The sequence below is a fragment of the Vipera berus genome (genome assembly GCF_964194415.1).
Source record: "Vipera berus genome assembly, chromosome: W".
Taxonomy (NCBI): Eukaryota; Metazoa; Chordata; class Lepidosauria; order Squamata; family Viperidae; genus Vipera; species Vipera berus.
In genome coordinates, this window is record NC_138210.1 from 67,877,137 (window position 1) to 67,898,172 (window position 21,036).

General features: G+C 44.1%; 1 protein-coding gene across 1 annotated transcript; it reads right to left on the reverse strand.

Annotated features, from left to right (window-relative positions):
- Positions 1-149: 149 nt before the first annotated feature.
- Positions 150-20,137, reverse strand: LOC308676032 (claudin-15-like). Its single transcript, XM_081341738.1, has 5 exons — positions 19,488-20,137; positions 12,032-12,196; positions 7,947-8,028; positions 6,706-6,816; positions 150-6,088 (listed from the first exon to the last, which is right to left on the reverse strand). Exons 1-5 carry the CDS (start codon positions 19,702-19,704, stop codon positions 5,965-5,967), a joined length of 699 nt encoding a protein of 232 aa, XP_081197864.1. The 5' UTR covers positions 19,705-20,137; the 3' UTR covers positions 150-5,964.
- Positions 20,138-21,036: the final 899 nt, after the last annotated feature.

The following is a 21,036-nucleotide window of genomic DNA, read 5'->3' on the forward strand; positions in this document are numbered from 1 at the left end:
TTGTGACCTTTCACCCTTCCGTGAAATTCCCCCCTTTATCCCAGAATTTAATATTTTTCAGGCATAATCGATGAGGCCAACAGCTCTACCACTGACTGTGAACAACACCCTCATTTTCTATAGTTAGTTAAAATTATTGTTCTTCCTCCTCCTCCTCCTCCTCCTCCTCCTCCTCCTCCTCCTCTTCCATTTCTATCTAGTACAGTCATTACATAAAGCCCAGTGTTTCAGTTGTTATCATCAGAGGCCGCAAAAAAAAAAAAAAGATTAAGGAGAGGTATTAATTTCCTGTCTTTACCAAGAAAGTGTCAAGATTAAAAAGTTTCGTATTGCAGAAACAATTGATTATTATTTTATTTTTTTGGTTTAACCTTTAGCATTTTGCTGGAGCAAAGGTTGAGGAAGCAACAAAAAATGCTGAGTTGAGAAGGCTGAAGGTTCAGGATAATTGGCCTCGTGAGTTCTGAGCCAGGAGGGGAAAAAAACAACGTTTTAACTCAGGTTGAAAGCGAGTGTTTTAAAATGGGTGCAGTTGGGTAAGCCTGGAGTACGGAGGGGTAGGGCTGTGAATAAAACAGAAATGTTTTTGTTTCCAGTTAGGAGTTAAATAGATCAATTTGGAACATTCTGCCAAGGTGTTTCAAGTGTACTTATTCCAAGAGAACACAACATCTGTTGAGTGTTTCACCCAGTGGAAAAATATGACATAAGAACAAGCCCCGTGTTGCCTGATTTTTCTTCCTAAAGTCATCAAAGTAAGGGGGTGAATCCACAGAAAAAAAAATTGGGCAAGACGGTTATTTTTTAAAATAAATTCACGCCGGTTGCGGAAAGTTAGCTTATTTCTACCGAACACAAGCAACAAGTGCTTCCATTGTTTGCTTATAAGACTTTGGTTTAATAATCATTTGACCAGCACACACAGTGTTTTGTTCCAGCTCGGTATGTTTTGCACATATCCTAGAAGGGGGACCCCAATTATTCCCCAAAGCACCTGAAGGCAGGAGAAGAAGCAACGGATGGAAACTAATCAAGGAGACAACCAACCTAGGACTAAGGAGAAATTTCCTGACAGTTAGAACAATTAATTAGTGGAACAACTTGTCTTCGGAAGTTGTGGACGCTCCATCACTGGAGATTTTAAAAAGAGATTGGATGGCCATTTCATTGTCTGACATGGGATAGGGTTTCCTGCTTGACTAGAAGACCTCCAAGGTCCCTTTCAACTCTGTTCTGTTATTCTGACCCATTGCTGCCGAATAGAATAGAATAAGAATAAGAATAAGAATAGAATAATAGAATAGAATAGAATAGAATAGAATAGAATAGAATAGAATAGAATAGAATAGAATAGAATAGAATAGAATAGAATGAAGAATAAATAGAATAGAATAGAATAGAATAGAGTGAAGAATAAATAGAATAGAATAGAAGAATAGAATAGAATAGAATAGAATAGAATAGAATAGAATAGAATAGAGAAGAATAAATAGAATAGAATAGAAGAATAGAATAGAATAGAATGTAGAATAGAATAGAATAGAAGAATAGAATAGAATAGAATAGAATAGAATAGTGAAGAATAAATAGAATAGAATAGAAGAATAGAATAGAATAGAATAGAATAGAATAGAATAGAATAGAGTGAAGAATAAATAGAATAGAATAGAATAGAATAGAAGAATAGAATAGAATAGAATAGAATAATAGAACAGAATAGAATAGAATAGTGAAGAATAAATAGAATAGAATAGAATAGAATAGTGAAGAATAAATAGAATAGAATAGAATAGAGTGAAGAATAAATAGAATAGAATAGAAGAATAGAATAGAATAGAATAGAATAGAAGAATAGAATAGAATAGAAGAATAGAATAGAATAGAATAGTGAAGAATAAATAGAATAGAATAGAATAGAAGAATAGAATAGAATAGAATAGAATAGAGTGAAGAATAAATAGAATAGAATAGAATGGAAGAATAGAATAGAATAGAATAGAATAGAATAGAATAGAATAGAATAGTGAAGAATAAATAGAATAGAATAGAATAGTGAAGAATAAATAGAATAGAATAGAAGAATAGAATAGAATAGAATAGAATAGAGTGAAGAATAAATAGAATAGAAGAATAGAATAGAATAGAATAGAGTGAAGAATAAATAGAATAGAAGAATAGAATAGAATAGAATAGGGATAGATAGAGTAAAGAACAGAAGAGGGAATGGAATAGCTCTTTGTCTCAGGCTTCTTATAATAATAAAATTGAATGCTGGCTTCTAGTCTTTCTAGGTGTTCTGCAAGTGGGAGATCTGGAGACAAAGCCTACCTTGCTGAAAGGTATACCAAAGTTGCTTCCTTATTTATTAGAGATAATCCCCAACTTACAACCATTTGTTTAGCAACCATTCAAAGTTACAACGGCATGGAAAGAAGTGATGCACCTCTAGTCCTCACACAGCTCTTGCAACTTCCCCACATGATCCAAAATACATACGTTTGGCCACCAGCATGTATTTATGACAATTGCAGCCTCCTGGGGTTACGTGGCCGTCATCTGCAACTTTCCCAGCCTGCTTTTGGCAAGCAAAGTCAATGGGGGAAGTTGGTTTTGCTTAACCATATGATTCACTTAACAACCATGGCAAAGTTGGGCGCGACTCTCTTAGCAACTACCTTGCTTAGCCATGAATTGTGGCTCCAAATATGGTCCTAAGTCAAGGACAACATGTAAAATAGAAGAGCATAGAATAGAAAACAGAACAGAATAGAATAGCATAGAATAACAAGAGTTGGAAGGGACCTTGGAGGTCTTCTAGTCCAACCCTCTTCTCAAAGGAGAACCTATACCATCTTAGACAAGTGACTGTCTAGCCTCTTTTTAAAAATCTCCAGTGATGGAGCGCCATGATTTCTGGGGGCAATCTATTCCATTGGTTTATTGTCCTTACTGTCAGGAAGTTTCTCCTTAATTCCAGGTTGCTTCTCTCTTTGATCAGTTTCCAGCCATTGTTTCTTGTTCTGCCTTCTGGTGCTTTGGAGAATAACATGACCCCCTCTTCTTTGTGGCAGCCCCTCAAATACCGGAATACTGCTACCATGTCTCCCCTATTTCTTCCTTTTCTTTAGACTAACCAAACCCAAGTCCTGCAGCCGTTCTTCGTATGTTTTAGTCTCCAAGCCTTTGATCATCTTAGTTGTTCTTCTCTGAACTTTTTCCAAACTCTCAACATCTTTTTTGTGATATGGTGACCAAAATTGGCTGCAGTATTCCAGGTGTGGTCTTACTAGGGTTTTATAAAGCGGTACTAATATCTCACGTGATCTTAATTCTATGCCTCTGTTTAGAATGTAGATTTACCTGATCTCTTGTGTTGCGGAATTCAAGGCTGTGCCCAGAACAGTCCCTCTTTCTGATCTTCTCCCCCTAACAGCCAAGTATAGAATGGACAGACCAGTCCAATGTGACCGATCTAAAGCCAGCCAGGGGTCTTCTCTGGCTAATGGTAGATTAGAACTCGGGTCTTGCCACTCCTAGTTCAAATCCTCCACCAGAACAGTTTACGTGTGAAGGAGAAGCACATTGATTTAGTAAGATACTTGTTACGGATGCTGGATTAAGAGCCATGGTGGCGCAGTGGTTAGAATGCAGTATTGTAGGCTAACTCTGCCCACAGCCAGGCGTTTGATTCTCACCGGTTCAAGGTTGACTCAGCCTTCCATCCTTCTGAAAGCTAAAATGAGGATCCAGATTGTTGGAGACAATGCTATTGCTATAAACAGGAGCCATAGTGGCATAGTGGTGAATATTGCAGGCTGATTTTGCTCACTGCCAGAAGTTCGATCCTGACCGGCTCAAGGTCGACTCAGCCTACCTTCCTTCCGGTAAAATTAGGACCCAGATTATTGGGAGCAAGAGGCTGACTCTGTAAACCGCTTAGAGAGGGCTGTAAAGCTCTGTGAGGCAGTATATAAGTGCTATAAATGTGATTGATAACGGCTGGGCTCAAACCAGAGGTGAGGTTGAAATGCACGTGTGCTCCGCTATGCCAGGGGTTCCCAGCCCACGGCCCACTACTGTTCGGAATCGGGCCACATGAGAGGCGGCCCAGCGTGCACCCACGCATGCAGCTCCACTTGCACGAGCGGCAGGCTGGCACGCATATGTGCATGCCAGGCCACTGCTCATGAGACCTGGTTCCTCTCCTCTTTCCCCAGCCGGGCTGCTAAGCAACAAAGTTTGGGGACCGCTGCGCTATGCAACCCCAGCTGGTTACATCGCTTAAGTCATTTAAACTGGCTCATGTATCTGCAGACTCCCCTCCCACTCTAACCCTTTCCGACTTTTCCTGTTGAAATTCCAAAGACAACAATTCCCATTGGGATACTGTGGTTGCAAACAAGTGTCTTTTTATATAAAACAGGTCACAGACATGTTTACTTCTTTCTTTTTTTAAAAAAAATATATCACAATATACTTGAGTTGTACTCCTCAGCAGCAAGGAAGCCAAAGTTTGTGGTTCCAAGACGCAATTCAAAATGTGCTCGTGTTCATGAATCTGTCGCTCCAAATCTTGGGTGGGTAGGAAGGAAGCCAAGTTACTCTTTGCTCAGCGCCTCCGTTTGATCAATACTTAGCCCCAAAATAAAAAAAAAGTGCTGCTAAAATTCCTGTTTGGCTTCCTTCTTAACTTCCTTGTGCATAATAATCAAAAGAATGAATCCTCTAAGCCAGCGTTTCTCAAGCTCTGCAACTTGATGATGGGTAGACTTCAATTCCCAGAATCCCTCTGGGTAGGGAATTCTGGGAGTGCAAATCCCGATTTCTTAAGTTGCAAGGGTTGAGAAACGCAGCTCTAAACCAAAGCCCATGAAGATGTTTGAAGGTCCGTCAGATCTCAACATGGGAAGGATTCCCTCTTTCTGTTGGCTCTGTCTTAATTTCCTTCCTGAAGAAATCAATTACCCAGGTCCATTTTCTTCTAAAGATCTCAAAACTAGCTTTCTAGATGCATGGAGGAAGCAGGTGGCCAGCTGCTAAACTCCTTCCTGAACGTGGCTTTGGGGAAAGGTGAGTGACCAGAATATCCATAGGTTGAGGCCATCCAACCCAAGACAGTCAATTCACAGAAGACAACATATCAAAATAAGCCATAGCCCAAAGCGTCTCAACCTTGGCAACTTGAAGATGTGTGGACTTCAACTCCCAGAATTCACAACGTAAAGTTGCTAGGGTTGTGAACATGGCATGCTTTTCAAAATTTAAGGTCTTCCGGGATACTTGGGCTTCAGTGCTGAGGAGTTTTTTTTAAGGCAATCGTAATAACAGTATCATTTGATGCAATGGTTAAACCTCCATTTTCCCCTAAAAAGGTTTCACACACATACATTCACACAAAATTTTGCATCTACAGCAGATAGGAGTGTTGACTGGAGGGAAACCTAAAAACCCAATTGGGAAGTAAATCTCCACTCTGTTAGGGATATCCAAGCATTTTTAACTACGAGTAGGCCTCCAGTTTTTATGTCCTCCAAGCATGGATCAGTTGTTTCACACATACATTCATCTCCCCTTGAGTGACAAACCACAGGAGGTGATTTAACTTGAGTTTCAGACCCGGTCGTAAGCAACATCAGTTATTCTGAACAAGAGACATGATAATCTGAGAAGCCATCTCCATCCATGCTGAATACCTATACCGATACAATATATATATATAAGTCCATATACACTTCTTGGCAATAAATAACTTTGCCCAATGTGGCATTGTCCAGGATCAGATCCAGAAACATGCCTTCAGTCCATCTCTTGGTTCAGAGCATCCTCACAACGTAAGAAAGTCCAAACCGAAGGATAAACAAGGTTCTCCCTTGGTATGTGTCATCTTTGGAAGAGTCTTTGGCATTCTGCGTTCCCAGGAAAGCATCCAATCTGAAGGGATGTCATGTTCCACCCTATGCTGGGTTAGACGTAGGCATTCTTACCATATTGGCCGTTACTGCTAGCGTTAGATTCTCTACGGGGACGAGAGACTGAGGTACTGGGAACCGGCATGCCACCCTTTGGAGCTTTGTAGGGATACGTGTAGCTAAGAGCAGAAAAGGGAGATGTCAGTGTTTGGATACAATAAGTTTTCAGAAAATAGGGCTGTGGCTACATTTATTCCCCAATTCTTGCAAGGAAGCCTGAGACAAAGCTATTCCTATTCTATTCTATTCTATTCTATTCTATTCTATTCTATTCTATTCTATTCTATTCTATTCTATTCTATTCTATTCTATTCTATTCTATTCTATTCTATTCAGAAATCTTACAACAGTTCTTTAAGGGACCGTTCAAAGTTATAACAGCACTGAAAAAGTGACTTATGACCATTTTTCACACTTAACGACCATTGCAGCATCCCCATGGTCATGTGATGAAAATTCAGATGCTCAGCAACTGACTCTTTATTTATGACAAGTTGCAGTGTCCAGGGTCATGTGAATCACATTCTGCAATCTTCTGACAAGCAAAGTTAATGGGGAAGCCAGATTCGCTTAACAACCGTGTCACTAACTTAACAACTGCAGTGATTCACTTAACAACTGTGGCAAGAAAAGGTGGTAAATTGGGGCAAAACTCACTTAACAACAGAGTTTTGGATCTCAATTTGGGTCATAAGTCGAGAACTACCTGTATTTGGCATGTCAGCTTGGCTCTCACCTGTTGTCCTGGGATGGGTTGGTCCGACAGGAACTGAACAGAAAGCAGCCTCCGATCATCACCAGCAATGAGGCACTCCAGCCTAGATAAAGAGCAGGTCCAATTTCGTATCTAAATAAGCAAAGGAATATAATTGATTGGTTGGCTGGTTGATTTATTGTTTGATTGATGCATTGACATTTCACTTTTGTGGATCTAGTCATGCCAGCCACATGACCACGGAGATGTCCTCGGACAAACGCTGGCTCTTCGGCTTTGAAACGGAGAGTCGGAAACGACTAGCACGCATGTGCCAGGGGAACCTTTACCTTTTTATAATGAAAAGAAGGACTTGGGGTGACATGATAGTGCTCCAATATCTCAGGGGTTACTACAAAGAAGAGGGAGTCAAGCTATTCTCCAAAGTGCCTGAAAACAGGACAAGAAGCAACAGATGGAAATTAATCAAGGAGAAAAGCAACCTAGAACTAAGGAGAAATTTCCTGACAGTTAGAACAATTAACCAGTGGAACAACTTCTCCCTCCAGAAGTTGTGAATGCTCCAACACTTTTAAAGAAGAGATTGGACAACCATTTGTCTGGAACAAATGGACAGCCATTTGTCCAATTAGAAGACCTCCAAGGTCCCTTTCAACTCTGCTATTCTATTCTATTCTAAAGTCGCCTAGCAAACAACATCTTTAAGTAGGAACTTAACTCGAGATCTGAAGGGAACATCTTAATTGTTCTATCCCATAAGAAAAAAAAAGAATCTGTTTCAATCTGCAGTAGGAGCAAGAAATTGTTAAAAACCCTCATTTTGGGCTCATTAAAATTAAGACACCAGCTATAGAAAAATAGGAGGAGGAAGGTGTGTTGGATATGTTCGCTGCCTTGAGTTATTTATAAAAAAAATAAAGGTAGGATATAAATATAACTCCCTTTTTATGACTCTGTAATCCCTTAATTTGGGGTAGAGGTGGGGTGATTGGTTGGAGTTGAGTATTTACTGGCCGGATGCCTTTCCTGACGCCTCTGGAGTTCACAGTAGATATTCTTTTCTTTGCACCCTAGGAAAGAAACAACTGCCACTACCTAGGTTTGAACTCTCAACTTTCTGAGTGGGAGGCCAGCATTTTCACCACTAGGTCACCAGGCCGCTCAAAAGGCGGGATATAAATAAAATATAAAACACAAATCAATCAATGGTCCATCCTGCCATTTTCTTTTTTCAACCTTAGAACCAGGTGTTGGATACTTACTTTGTCCCAACAAAGAGCGGGTTAAAAAAATCCCGGGTAATATTGAAGGCGTACCATGAAACAGTCACCATCCCGCACAGACCTGAATAGGGGGGGGGAAAAAGGATATTTGGGGTGAGAAAGAGTTTTGCGGTGAATCCTTGAGTGGATTGACAGGATTTGCTTTTTGGGAAACCCGATAACCAGTGGCCAAGGGACCGTCTAGAGCAGGGGTCTTCAAACTCGGCCCTTTTATGACTCATGGACTTCAACTCCCAGAATTCCTCAGCCAGCATGCCTGGCTGAGGAATTCTGGGAGTTGAAGTCCATTTAGTCATAAAAGGGCCGAGTTTGAAGACCTCTGGTCTAGAGAGAAGGACAATGCCTTCATTTGGAAGAAGACTCACAAATGTGCAGCTATACAAATGGAATCAAGCAGTGCTTTTTTTGTAAAAGAAAAAGGTGCCAGAACTCACACATGTCATACAACCCGCCTTGCCTACCCTACAAGGTTCCATCCAAAAAAGGTGCCGGAACTCCGTTCTGAGCGTTCTATGACAAAAAAAGCCCTGGAATCAAGTAATATACAAACTGAATCAACTAATAAAGAACCATAGAAAGCATTGTGGCAATGAAGCTGTGAAGAAGCTGTGAATACTCCCAACACTGGAGGTTTTTAAGAAGAGACTGGACAGCAATTTGTCTGAAATGGTATAGGGTTTCCTGCCTGAGTAGGGGATTGGACTAGATGACCTCCAAGGTCCCTTCCAACTTCTTCTTCTTCTTCTTCTTCTTCTTCTTCTTCTTATTATTATTATTATTATTATTATTATTATTATTATTATTATTATTATTATTATTATTATTATTATTATTATTATTGAGAAAACACATCAAATCCATGTTTCCTATCATCAATGGTTAAATGTTTCTCCTCAATGGTTCTTTTTTAAGTGAAAATGTTAGTGGAGTACCCTTGTAACCTTGTACATGTAGTCCTTGATTTACAACCATTTCTTTAATGACCGACCAAAGTTACAACGGCACTGAAAAAGGTGACTTATGACTCTTTTATGAGGGTTGCATCATCCCCATGGTCACATGATCAAAATTCGGACACTTGGCAATTGACGGACTGATGACAGTCACAGTGTCCTAGGTTTAAGTGATCCCCTTTTGTGACCGCCTGACAAAGCAAAGTCAATGGCGGAGCCAGATTCATTTCACAACCCTGTTATTAACTTAACAATTGCAGCAATTCACAATAACTGTGACAAGAAAGGTAGTAAAGTGGGTCAAAATTCACTTAAGTAGTGTCTCGCTTAGCAATGGAAATCTTGGACTCAATTGTGGTCGTACATCAAGGACAACCTGTAAATGGCAAAGCCGATATCCAACGGAAGAACTATTCTTATGTTAATTCAATGGAATTCTTTTTAAAGTTTAAACTGGGGCATATTGTCACCTGCTTCTCAGTTTGATGATTTTGAAACTTCCATATATATGGGACATAGATTGAATTCAAGCTCTAGGGCACTTACATGGGTGATTTCCACACAACGACCCTGCGAGGTAGATTTCCATAAGTGACAATGGATTTGAACATGGCTCTCTGTCCTGTAGGTTCAGCACTATACCTTACTAGCTATGAGGGATGGTTCTTCATAAATAGAACAAAAGGAATACAGGTAGGTAGTCCTTGACTTATAGCAGTTCATTTAGTGACCATTTGAATTTTTACAACACTGGAAAAAGTGGCTTATGGCCTTTTTTCACACTTACGATCATTGCAGCATCCCCATGTGATGTCATCTGATCCAAATTTGGTCACCTGGCAACTGGCATGTGTTTATGACAATCAGAATAACAGAATAAGAGAGTTGGAAGGGACCTTGGAGGTCTTCTAGTCCAACCCCCTGCTCAGGCAGGAGACCATAGCATTTCTGACAAGTGGCTGTCCAGTCTTTTCTTAAAAGCTTCCAGTGATGGAGCACCCGCAATTTCTGAAGGCAAGCTGTTACACTGGTTAATTGTTCTTACTGTTAAGAAATTTCTTCTTAGTTCTAGGTTGCTTCTTTCCTTGATTAATTTTGATCCATTGTTTCTTGTCCTGCCCATCGCCCGGTGCGCTCACACAGGGAGGGCCTCCTCAGGGTGCCGTCGGCTAGACAATGTCGGCTGGCGACCCCCAGGGAGAGGGCCTTCTCTGTGGGAGCGCCTGCCCTGTGGAATCAACTTCCCCTTGAGCTCTGGATGGCCCCGGATCTCCGGTCCTTTCGTCGCGACCTCAAAACATTTCTTTTCCATCAGGCTGACCTGGACTGACGATAGGGTTTTGTTTTTTTTAAAAAAATGTTTTTAATATTTTATCACTGGGGCTTGTTAGTTTAATCTTTTTTTAAAACATTTGTATTATTGTGTTTTATTGTTGTTAGCTGCCCTGAGTCCTTCGGGAGATAGGGCGGCATATACGTCCCAATAATAAATAAATAAATAAATAAATAAATAAATAAATAAATAAATAAATAAATAAATAAATAAATAAATAAATAAATAAAAAAGTTGACCCCCCCCCCCTCTGCTTTGTGGCAGCCTCTCCAATTTTGGAACATTGCTATCATGTCACCCGTAGTCCTTGTTTTCATTAAATTAGGCATCCCCAATTCCTGCAACTGTTCTTCACGTGCTTTAGCCTCCAGCCCCCTGATCATCTTTGCTGCTCTTCTCTGTACTCTTTCCAAAGTCTTAACATTAACATTAACAGAATGCGGCCGCACGAGTCGTGATGGGGGTCTCCCGATACTCCCATGTAACACCTCTACTCCGCGAGCTGCATTGGCTTCCAGTTGCCCTTCGGGTGAGATTCAAGGTGCTGGTGATGACCTATAAAGGCCTAAATGGCGAGGGTCCGGGATATTTGAGGGAACACCTGCTGCCAGCATCAAGTTCCCTTCGTCCAGTGCGCTCCTACAGGGAGGGTCTCCTCAGGGTGCCACCGGTTAAAGATTGCCGGCGGGTAACAACCAGGGGTAAGGCCTTCTCAGTGGGTGTGCCTGCCCTGTGGAACCAGGTGCCTGCGGAGCTTAGGACTGCCCCCAACCTCCGTTCATTCCGCCGGGACCTGAAGACCTGGCTCTTCGAGCTCTCTGGCCCAGGCTGAGAATATTTTTAATTTTAATTTTAACTGGGTTTTAATTTTCTCAGGGTGCTATTTAATCTCTTTTAATTTGTTTTAACGTTTGTATTGACTGTTTTAAATGCCCTGTAAACCGCCCTGAGTCCTTCGGGAAAGGGCGGTATATAAATCTAAATAAAATAAAAAATAAAAATAAATTTTTTATAATAGGGTGAGCAAAACTGGATGCCAAAAAAAAAATCACCATTCGTAACCTTCACAGCTAGCTTCCAAGAAAAAATCAGTGGGGGAAGGTCGTAAAATGGGGTGCAACTCACTTAACAACTGTCTTGCTTAGCAACAGAATTTGTGGGCTCAATAGCAACAGCAATAGCCCTTAGACATATACCGCTTCACAGTGCTTTACAGCCCTCTCTAAGAGGTTTACAGAGTCAGCTTATTGCCCCTAACAATCTGGGTCCTTATTTTACCGACCTCGGAAGGATGGAAGTTCGAGTCAACCTTGAGCTGGTCAGAATTGAACTGTTGGCAGTGGGCAGAGTTTGCCTGCAATACTGCATTCTAACCCCTGGGAAGGGGAGGGGGGAAGGAAGGAAGGAAAAGGAAGGAAGGAAAGAAAGAAGGAAGGAAGAGAGGGAGGGAGGGCAGTAGCAATAGCCCTTAGACTTATATACCGCTTCACAGTGCTTTACAGTCCGCTCTAAGCGGTTTACAGAGTCAGCCTACAGTCCCCAACAATCTGGGTACTCATTTTATCCATCTCAGAAGGATGGAAGGCTGAGTCAACCTTGAGCCAGTGAGACTCGAACTGCAGTCAGTCAGCAGAATTAGCCTGCAGTAGTGCATTCTAACCACTGCACCACCATGGTTCATTGTGGTCGTAAGTCGAGAACTGCTTGTATTTTCATAATCCCACCCAACGAGAAGAGCCAGAGAGACAAGTGCAGAAAGAAACTTTGTCCCCGCTTACCAGCCAGGATGAACAAGCTGCCTCCAATAACCGCCAACTTGGCTTTCGCGTTGGGATTGTTTTCACCCACTTTGGTACACTTTAGGCCCACCATGCTGCTCACAATGGCTAAGAAACCCAGGACCAACGCGGTGATCATGAGGGCCCGCGAAGCTTGCAGATACGCTGGAGGGGAGACAAAAACAAAAAAAAATGAGCACGGCTGTTGCCACTGCCTTTTTAAAAAAATAATATCTTTTTTATTTTATACAGGTGGTCCTCAATTTATGACCGCAGTTGAGCCCAAAATTTAAGTTGCTAAGCGAGATTTTTTTTAAGTGAGGTTTGCCCCACTTTACAACTTTTCTTGCCCATTTGTTAAGTGAATCACTTCGGTTTTTAAATTAGTAACACGGTTGTTAAGTGAATTTGGTTTCCCCATTCACTTTGCTTTTCAGAAGGTCACAAAAGTGGATCATGTGACTCCAGGACAGTGCAACTGTCATAAATGTGAGTCAGTTGTCAAGCATCCAAATGTAAATCACATAAGTGTGAGTCAATTGTCAAGCATCCAAATGTAAATCACATAAATGTGAGTGAGTTGTGAAGCATCTGAATGTAAATCACATGACCACGGGGATGCTGCAACAGTCGTGTTAAAAATGGTCATAAGTTACTTTTTTCAGGGTGGTTGTAAGTTTGAACCGTCACTAAACGAACTGTTGTAAGTTGAGGACTACCTGTATATATAAGCAAATGATAAAAGAGAGGTAGGAATGCATACAAGTTTAATTATTGCAATTAATTATTATTTTATATACTAAATGTAATCAGGGTTGCATGAATGAACTTCCCAAAGGTTCAACCAATGTTTTTCAAACCTATCGGCTTTAAGACGTGTGGACTTCAATTCCCAGAATTCCCCAGCCAGCCATTTTGATTTCAGAGTCACACACCTTCCAAACCTAGGGATGTCATGACAATCATAAGTGCAAAGTCTAGTTATAAGTCACTTTATTCAGTGCCATTGTAACAGAATAACAGAGTAACAGAGTTGGAAGGGACCTTGAAAGTCCTTTAGTCCAGGGGTCCCCAACCCCCGGTTTGTGGACCAGTACCGGGCCACAGCATGCCAGCAACTGAGCCGCACGAACAAGCAAAGCCCCATTGCAGGATGCAGGTAGCACACAAATCCACACACCCTCCAGTCCGTGGAAAAAGCTCTCTCCATGTAACTGGTCCCTGGTGCCCCAAAGATTGGGGACCTCTGCTTTAGTCCAACCCCTGCTCAGGCAGGAAACCCAATACCATTTCAGACAAATGGTTGTCGAGTCTCTTCTTAAAAACTTCCACTGTTGGAGCACCAACTTCTGGAGGCAGGTTGTTCCACTGATTAATTGTTCCAACTGTCAGGAATTTTTTCCTTGGTTCTAGGTTGCTTCTCTCCTTGATTAGTTTCCATCTGTTGTTTCTTTCCTGCCTTCAGGTGCTTTGGAGAATAGCTTGACTCCCTCTTCTTTGTGGCAACCCCTGAGATATTGAAACACTGCCATCATGTCACCCCTAGTCCTTCTCTTCATTAAACTAGACATACCCAATTCCAGCAACCGTTCTTCATTTGTTTTAGCCTCCAGTCCCCTAATCATCTTTGTTGCTCTTCTCTGTACTCTTTCTAGACTCTCAATATCTTTTTTACATCTTGGTGTCCAAAACTGGATGCAGTATTCCAAGTGTGGCCTTATCAAGGCATTGTAAAGTGATATCAACACTTCACGTGAACTTGATTCTATCCCTCTGTTAATGCAGCCCAGGACTGCGTTGGCTTTTTTGACAGCTGCAGCACACGACTGGCTCATATTTAAGTAACTTTTGAACAGTTGCAAAATGAATGGTTGTAAGTCAAGGACAGCCTGTATAAGCAGATATAATAGCAGAAAGAGTTGGCGGATTCAACCACGGTTCACTCAACTAAGTGCTGAGACAAACATTTACATTTCAAGATGACTGGCTGGTTTTAGATTAAGCGACAACAAACCAGGCCCGGTAGAGTTTATTGCAGATTGAAGCTAACCGCAAATGGAGGAAAAACCTTGGTCCCTGCCAAAAGAATTCATTGCCCATGTGTCCAAAGCAAATGTTTATTTTTATAAAGAGTTACCTTTAGGTCAATGTTGATAACATCTTTGACTTATCTGCTGAGCAAATAAACTCCGCCCTCCAAAAAATATGTCCTGTTTGTTTTCTTCTGTCAATGGTCTCAGCCTACACTGACATTCCCTTTTCTTTCACCCAGAACAAAATAAGATCCTGTGTAGCAACAACTTAGATTGACCCCATAGCAATCCCTGGACAAAGGGCTAGCTCATGCAATTGACCCCAAATTCTAGTTCCTTAAAAAATAAACAAGCATGCAGCCGGCTAGCCGCCGTCACCACCACCTGAAACCCTCCCAACATGGAGATCTCACCTGTCCAAATTCCCAGGGGCTGGGGATAATGAGACTTGCAGTCCAGCATATTGACAGGACACTAACTTGGGGGAAATGGCTATAGAGAAACGTAGTATTAGCTGCCACAGTCACAAGGAAGGAGAAGAAAAATTTTGTTTATTGTTTGTTTGATTTATCCCAGCTTCATTAGTTCACAAATAACTCAAGCCAGCATACATATCAGAGACTCCCCGCTCTTTCCCCCACAACAACAACCCTGTGAGGTGAGTTGGGCTGAATGAGAAGGACTAGCCCAAAGTCATCCAGCTGGCTTTTGTGTCTAAGACGGAACTAGAACTCCCAGTTTCCTGGTGATTAACCCAAAGTCACCCAACCAGATTTCATGACTACGGTGGGACTAGAACTCACAGTCCCCAGGTGATTGGCCCAAAATCAGCTAACTGACTTTTGTGACTAAGATGAGACTAGAACTCCCAGTCTCCTGGTGATTAGCCCAAAGTCACCCAACTGAATTTCATGGCTAAGGGGGGATTTCTATTCACGCTCTCCTGCTTTCTAGCCTTAATCATTAGACCAAACTGCTCTCTGGACCCGGAATCATCTCACAAATGCTACAATTAGGTAATGTTAGACTTGACACGGCAATCAGCTCCTCTCTCCCTGCTCTTTAGGTGGGAAGACCCCCCTTCATTGTCCTTCCAGGTGAGTAAGCCAGCATTCAGGGTTTGTCTGGTTACAAAGACCCCTAACATGTACCACCCTAAGAAGTGAAGGCATCTCTGGGGAATTTGGAAGGTGACGAAAAATGAGGAGGGAAAAACCGACACATTTCTGGTTGATTGTTTTTCTCTGGATCTTTTATCCTAGGAGATCACCTCGCCATTTCAGCTTTTGTCCTGCCTCTTTGTGGCAGAAGAAAATCCCACAAAAGCCTGTTGTGTTGGCAGAGGCGTAGCAACAAATATTAACCAGGAAGCAAGGAGAAATGGGGCTGTTTCCTTGCTTCCACCCCAGCTGTACTTTGAACAGGGGATGGTCTGAGGCCAAGTGTTCCATCTTCTGTCCTAGGCTGAATCCTCTCAGCCTCACCCCGTCCAATGTCTTCCCTTCCCTGTCGCAAATTCCTCTCAGACAGAGACTGGCAAACGGCAGCCATTTTCATCCACGCAACGGAGCAATGCTTTGACAGAGATCTTGAACAGGAGCAAGGAACAAACCCTGAGATTTCTCGACAGAAATGTCGCAGGATGAGGCGCAGGTGGTCCTCAACCTAAGCCCAGCATTTCCGTTGCTAAGTGAGACGGTTGTTAAGTGAGTTTGGGCCCATTTTACAACCTTTCTTGCCACAGTCGTTAAGCGAATCGCTGCAGTTAGCAACATGGCTGTTAAATGAATCTGGCTCCCCCATTAGACTTTGCTTGTCAGAAGATCGCATGAGCCCGGGACACTGCAACCGTCATAAATATGAGCCAGTTGCCAAGCATCCGAATTTTGATCACATGACTATGGGGATGCTGTAATGGACGTAAGTGTGAAAAACGGTCATTAGCCACTTTTTTCAATGCCATTGTAGCATTGAACAGACGCTAAGTAAACTGTTGTAACTCGAGGACTACTTGTACCAGTTTGAACCTTCAGACTACAAACTTAGACACACAAATATATCTCGAGTCACAACTTTAACGACCAGAAACAGTCAGGTAACCCTTTTCCCGCCTTTTGCAAAGACGAGACGCTCTCTGTATTTAATGTAACAAGCCGCATCTCACAAAAACATTTGCCTTTTCATAAAATATAGTAGAGGTAGACCTGGATTCACAACCGCAACAGAGCCCCAAATTGCTGTTACTAAGTGAAACACACTTGTTAAGAGGTTTTTGCCCCACTTTACGACCTTTCTCACCACCATCGTTAAGTGAATTGCTGCAGTTGTCAAGTTAGTGACACGATTGTGAAGCAAATCCGGCTTCCCCATTGACCTTCTTTGTCAGAAGGCCACAAAAGTTGATCACATGACCCCGGGGGATGCTGCAACCGTCATAAATACGAGCCATTTGCCAAGCGGGTGAATTTTGATCATGGGTCCATAAGGATGCCGCAACGGACGTAAGCATGAAAAACGGTCCTAAGTCCCTTTTTTCAGTATTGTCGTAACTTTGAACGGTCACTAAATGAACTGTTGTAAGTCGAGGACTATCCAAAGTCTAAAAAAGGTGCTTCCTGACTCCTTGACTTTTTACAACTAGAGACTAACACGGCTCTCCTCCTCTATTGATGTCAAAAGAGGCTTTTTTTGCAAATAGGTTTTTCCTGGGTTATGTTGTGATTCAGGGTCAGCCTGTGGGTTCGGCAGTTGGGTCGGACGACTCAGAGGAGGAGGAGGGGGGTGTTGAAGAGCTTGCTGAGGGGATTGGACAGCTTGATGAGAGCCCCCAGCCAGGCCCCTCTCATCTGGTCACGACGCAGACCCAGCTGTGTGAGCCTGACAGCGTGGATGAAGATGACCCACAGCTGGCCCTGTTCAAGGACGCCCGACGCAGGAGGCAGTCAATCAGGAGTAAACAGAGGAAGGCAATGGGGCTCCTCGGAAGGAGGCAGAGAGAGGCCACGCCCTGAACTGTATTTAAGGGGAATGTGTGGGAGGGCTGGTTTGCTGAAGGCAACCGCTTGGATAGTTCCTGTTTCTTAGCTCCTGTTTCATGGTTGGTGTCTTGTCTTGCTCTGTTTTATGTGAATAAATTTGGCAGGCTTTATTCCAGCCTCTTGCCGTTTGTAAAGGGGTTGTCCCTGCTTTTGCTGCAGGGCCGGTAGCAGGCTGGTACAGAACAGGTTAGTCCATATTAACCCTGGTTCTCACAACAGTCAGGTTTCTAATCCTCTGAACATTTTACCCACCTATTTTGATCATTAATGCATAATGGTATCAGAATAACAGAATAACAGAGTTGGAAGGAACCTTGGACGTCTTGTAGTCATGATGAGTGGCATTCATACTGCACAAGTGGCTACTTATTCTCTGGATGCCTTTACCATACATGTAGTCCTTGACTTACAACAATTCATTTAATGACCATTCGAAGCTACAATGGCACTGAAAAAAAGTGACTTATGACCATTTTTCACACTTATGACCATTGCAGCATCCCTATGGTCCTACGATCAAAATTCAGATGCTTGGAACTAACTCATCTTTATGACGGTTGCAGTATCCCGGTGTCAGGTGATCAACCTGCTAACAAGCGAAGTCAATGGGGAAGACAGAATCACTTAACAACCGTGTTACTCATGCAACAGCCGCAGCCATTCACTTAACAACTGTGGCAAGCAAGGTTGTAAAACGCAGCAAAACTCACTTAACTGTCTCACTTAGCAACAAAAATTTGGGGTCAATGGTGGCCGTAAATCGAGTACATCCTGTATTTAGCCACCGATGGCTTGACTGTGGTGTGCTGGCTTCACACAAGATGCTAAGCCATAAACTATGTTTTACAAAGCAGACTGGCTCAGTTCAAACAGCACACTAAGGAGAAACCAAACCAACCACTTTTTTTTCCCCGCATTTGTGCGAAAGCTGCAAACTAATCGGCCATGCAAAGTTGCAAAGGGCAGGCATCTTTGCTGTGAAGCTGGCAACAGCAGATGAGAGTTTCACAACTTTACCCCACAGCCTTTTTGAACCTCTGCAATTGGTTCCGCAAACAACTTACCAGGAAAACGATGTGCACACTGCCTAAAATATAGCCTTGGCTGGCACCGAGAACTTCTATTATAGCCAAAAAATACGTTTACAGTTATTCTAATCTGAATTATTATTTTCTATCGGCGATCAGATAACTGCTCCTTGCTGCCCCCTGTTGGCTTTGTGGGAAATACAAGGAGGGATGTACGGATTTGCTCGCAGCCGCGGAAAAAAAGCTATTTTTTATTTTATTTTTTGCCCTTAGAAAAATTCTCGCCTGATTTAGAAGTTGAGTTGGCACGGGAAAGGAACTCTTCACCAAATAAATAATAAAATAAAATAAAACATCCTTCTCTCTCGATGACCGAAGAAATCTGTCTGCACAAATGGCTCAGTATTAGGCATGGAAGGGGAATTTCCTTTTGGGTCCCCAGCAAAAACCGTTGCTGAATTTCTGCCTGTTGAGCAGAATAAACGGCACGAGGAAGTACAGTAGTAGTAAATCTTCACAGAAAGACTCAAGGAGAATCCTCAGGTTTGCAATAAAATAAAGTGGCACGCTTTGAATTGGTCGCATTAAACGGAGTGGTAAAAGACTGTTCTACGGTTGATTGCAAGAGATTTGCAGGAGACGGACTATGATTTATGTAGTGGTCAACGAAGTCAGGAAGGTACCCGTTAGCTGCATGTCTAGGCAGTGTTTTTCAAATTTGAAAAACCTTTAAAGATGTGTGAACTTCAAGTCCCAGAATTCCCCAGTCAGCACAACTGGGGTGCAGCGGGGAAGAGACGCAGTTTGAATGGGGTGCAAAGAAAGCCGGAGCCGGCTCAACCCAACAGCGCGGACCCCTCCCCACCCCATCTTCTGGCAGCCACAGAAGATGGGTATTGTGGTCCCAAGTCTCTGGAAGGGCCGGTCCGGGAACCCCAGCTACCGAGGAAATTTCCCCAGAAGATTCCCAAAAGCCGGCTCAGGATCTGGGAATCAACCTGGATCCACCGATAGGGCTCCGGGCGCGGGGACAGCAGCGAAAACCGATGCGCCTTACTCGCTCTAATCGATGGCTGGGAAAGATCAATTAACAGAATAACAGAGCTGGAAGGGACCTTGGAGGTCTTCTAGTCCAACCCCCTGCTCAATCAGGATCCGGGCAAGCGATCCGCCTCGATCCGCGGGTCCCTTTCCACCCCGACGGCCTTGGGGAGCGCAGGACTACAACGCCCATCCTTCCCAGACCCCTTCCCCAGGGCGATCATCCCCGGGGGTGGGAGGAGGGGTCGCCAGCCCTCCCCCCTTCCCCGGGGGCCAGGCTCCCACCCCTCTCCGGATCTCGCCTCCCGCCGCTCACCGGGCAGTTCGAGCAGAGACTGGAACTCCCAGCAGTTGTAAACGCCGGTGGAGTCGGTGGCGCAGCTCTGCCACAGGTTCTCGAATATGGTGGAGGTGGTGATGACGTTGCCGGAGACGCTGGAGACCCTCCAGTAGCTGTTGAAGAGGGTGACGGCCAGCAGCGCCCAGCCGACGGTGCTCAGGAAGAAGCCCACAGTCTCCAGCAGGAGCGACATCGCGGCGGGAGCGGAGCTGAGCAGGCGAGAGCGGAGCGATCCGGGATTCTGCAAGCGATTAGCGCGAAGCCCAGCACAGAGCTGCTGCTACTGCTGCTGCTGCCGCCGCGGGAGGCACGTCGAGGCTTCCTCGGGGCTCGGCAGCGCCGACGAGCAAGCAGGTAAGGGCGAGGGGTGACGTCAGCGCCCGGCCCGAAGTCCACCTCTAGTGGGAATGGGCAGGTGCTTGAAGGCTCCCGTTGAAAAGTGCCTTCCCCGGGGCCGGCGTCCCGCTACTTTGCCCTGCAAAGCTCTGCGGGGCGGGGATGGCCAGCTTGCGGTAGAAAAGCAGAGGAGGGTGGGGTGGGAGTCCTTCCCGTGGAAGATGGCCGAGGGGGGTCCGGCGTGTTGGGAAAGATGGGTGCGCTGGGGATCGCGCTCAAGCGAGCGCCGAGCCTCTGCCCATCTCTCTTTGCAGCCGTCATGCTTTGGGAGGAGCCAGAAAGGGGGATTTCGTACTTGACGCCGGAGCTGTCCTGTGCTTCAGAATAACGGAGCTGGAAGGGAGCTTGGGGGGGGGTCTTCTAATCCAACCTGAAACCCCTATATCATTTCAGACAAATGGTATCACCATCACCGGAAGGGACCTTGGAGGTCTTCTAGTCCAACCCGCTGCTCAGGGAGAAAGCTTATGCCATTTCAGACAAATGGTGGCATCATCATCATCACCACCACCACCACTAGAAGGGGACCTTGGAGGCCTTCTAGTCCAACCCCCTGCTCAGGCAGGAGACCTATACCATTCCAGGCAAGTGGCTGTCCAGTCTCTTCTTAAAAGCCTCCAGTGATGGAGCACCCACAAGTTCTGGAGGCAAGCCGTTCCACTGGTTAATTGTTCTCAAGGTTAGGAAATTTCTCCTTGGTTCTAGGTTGCTTAGGTAGTGCACTTTGCTTGGGAACTTTGGGGACGGAGCGCAAGGCGTCCACCCGGCCCGCTTAGCGGCTTAGTTGGGGGTGGGGAGAGGGGCAAGCTGCCTCTCTGGAGAGAAGGCAAAGTCAAGTCACAATTGAGCTGATGCCCCCCCCCACACACACACACATAAATCTGCCCGACCTGTCTTTGAAGCGCAGCTCAACTTTAGCAAGGCGTTTGTGCTTACAGGAAATCTTTAGTTTAGATCAGACATGTCAAACACAAGGCCCGGGGGCCGGATCCGGCCCGTGAAGTGGTTTCATGTGGCCCCCGAAGCCATCCTGGAAACAGTGAGGGAATGGTCCCTGCTGCCTTGGCCCTGGCCCAGAGACCCTCCTTTTGCCAGAGACCCCCAGATCTGTCCCACTCCTGCCCAGGCC